The sequence below is a fragment of the Bactrocera latifrons genome, unplaced genomic scaffold (assembly GCF_001853355.1).
Source record: "Bactrocera latifrons isolate USDA-ARS-PBARC rearing strain unplaced genomic scaffold, ASM185335v1 scaffold_56, whole genome shotgun sequence".
NCBI lineage: Eukaryota > Metazoa > Arthropoda > Insecta > Diptera > Tephritidae > Bactrocera > Bactrocera latifrons.
In genome coordinates, this window is record NW_017537223.1 from 820,410 (window position 1) to 822,690 (window position 2,281).

The following is a 2,281-nucleotide window of genomic DNA, read 5'->3' on the forward strand; positions in this document are numbered from 1 at the left end:
AAGATAATAAATATTACATATACGTAGCTCGAAAAATTTTGACACAGACTGTTGAAAAAATATTTAATTAAAAAACATCAAAATCACATTATGATTGGCCACAGGGGCGCTCATCAGCACTTTTTATTAGTTACTTGGCCTTTATAGGAAAAAAATGCAACTATGTGTCACCCACTTATCCATTCAAAGGTAAAAAAAATTATTTATACCTTTATTCAATCTTGAATCACACCAATTTCGATGAATTATCAAAAATGGTGCGTTAATGTGATTACACTCACTCTGATTTTGTTTCACTAATTCGAATTTAAATGCAGTCTTAATTATGCTAATGACTTCATAGTCGCACCTTCCCATCAGCATTTGTAGAAATTACGCAATGTTTGCCGTGCATCGGGAGCTAAGTGTCATTCAGTCTCGGTTCGGTCTTCTACACACAATCATGGGCTGGCGGGACTTCGTCTACCGTCCACGCAGCATATACCAAGCGAACGCCTTACTTGTGTTAATGCAATTTCTGACCGCATGCAACGGCTTTTGGTATCATAAGGGAAGGTATGTGGTCAACCGCTGGACAATACTCTACACAATCGCCCTGCCTAACGTCATATTACTCGCTTTGCTGCTTGGCCTTTATCAGCTATTTAATGATCCCATACAACGCGAGCGCATAGAAGCGATGGACCAGCTCAAGCTAACCATCTACGCTTTGGAGGTGCTCATGACGCCGTTGAACCACGTGCTCGTCATGTATTTGATGCTGCGGAAGACGCGCGGCCACATTGCACTCTACGATCGCTTGGATGCGTTGGACCAGCAGCTGATACGAGAGTTTGGGGTAAATTTGAACTATCACAAGTTGCTGCGCAAGAATCTTATTAAAACGGCAATTTTACCAATGATCCATTACTCTGCTGTCACTTGGACTATAATACACGAGGTACCGGATAGAGTGGCGCAGGCTTGCTTCTTTATATTTTTATATTTGTTCAGCACTAGCGGCCCGAATTATACTTGCTATTTGCATGCAGGCTTCGCCCAAATTCTAAGTATTCGCTTTCGTCTGCTGCAAAAGTTGCTCAACGCCGACTTTTTGTTGGCGAACTTCCCAGAACAGCAGATATGTGAAGTTCGTCTGCAGTGCCTCGTCGGTATGGTGCGTAGTTTTCACGAAATCATCGATGACATTAATGACGTTTACCGCGCTGCCTTGGTGGCGGTCTTATTGCACGATTTCACGCTAGTCACCAACATACTGTACATGCTCTTCGGTCACTCAATCGGCAAAGGCGATGACGGCATATTCTTCGCATATGGCGCAATGTGGCTCATAGTGCCGTTGCACAAATTCATCTCTGCGCCCAACTACAGCAGCATGGCCGTTGAGGAGGTAAGCTGCCGTTCGCACCATCCGCAGCAGTTCGCTGAACTCTGTGCCTTTATTTCGATTGAATTCTGTCACGTCTTTCTCAGGGCAAACGTTGCTTGCATCTAGTCGAACAAATAGACATTTGGTTTCCCAACTTCAAATCGGCAAAACGAATGGTGGACGCTACAATGCACTGGCGCCTGGAAAACAAAATTCAATTCACTTGCGGTTTCAATATGATCTTCAATAGAACCATCATCGCTACGGTTGGTGGTGTGCGATAATTATTTTCAAACTTTTTCAACTTTTCGTTGCATACTTTTTCAATTTCAATTCAACAGATAACGGCAGTCGTCTTCAATTATCTGCTCATACTCATACAGTTCCGTATGACCCAATTAATGGGTCAACAAATCGAGGAACAGAAGAACGCTTTGCACGATTGGGTTGGCGACCTTTAAAGTGCGTTGTGGGCAAATGGAGTTATTACACTGGTCAACAGAGACTCATTTCGTTTTTATTGATTAAAAGTGTTATCACCTTGGCATTTAATAAATTTCATAAAAAATTTCGATTTTTAAGAGTATTTTCCTAATGAAAATCTATTACGTTTGTCGTAAAAAGTTGAATCCGAAGACATACCAAATATGTATTTATTCTTCTTTATTGGCGTATAAACCACTTACGCGGTTGCAGTCGATTGGAGATTCCAAGTGACTTCAGGTCCTTCTCCACCGGGTATTTCCAACAGAGTGGAGGTCTTCCTTCTTCTCTGCTTCATCCGCCGGGTACTGCGTTGAACACCTTCAGAGCTGGAGTGTTTTCGTCCATTCGGACGACATGACCTAGCCAGCGAGCCGAGGCTGACGTTGTTGACAGTGTTGATGCTGGTTCCAGGGCAGACGAAATTAT

The 2,281-nt window shown here is 42.8% G+C and overlaps 1 protein-coding gene across 1 annotated transcript; it reads left to right on the forward strand.

Moving 5' to 3' along the window:
* The first annotated feature begins 442 nt into the window (after positions 1–442).
* LOC108974475 (putative gustatory receptor 57a) lies at positions 443–1,830 on the forward strand. The gene is made up of 3 exons (XM_018942330.1): positions 443–1,390; positions 1,474–1,635; positions 1,711–1,830. Exons 1-3 carry the CDS (start codon positions 443–445, stop codon positions 1,828–1,830), a joined length of 1,230 nt encoding a protein of 409 aa, XP_018797875.1.
* The last annotated feature ends 451 nt before the right edge of the window (positions 1,831–2,281 follow it).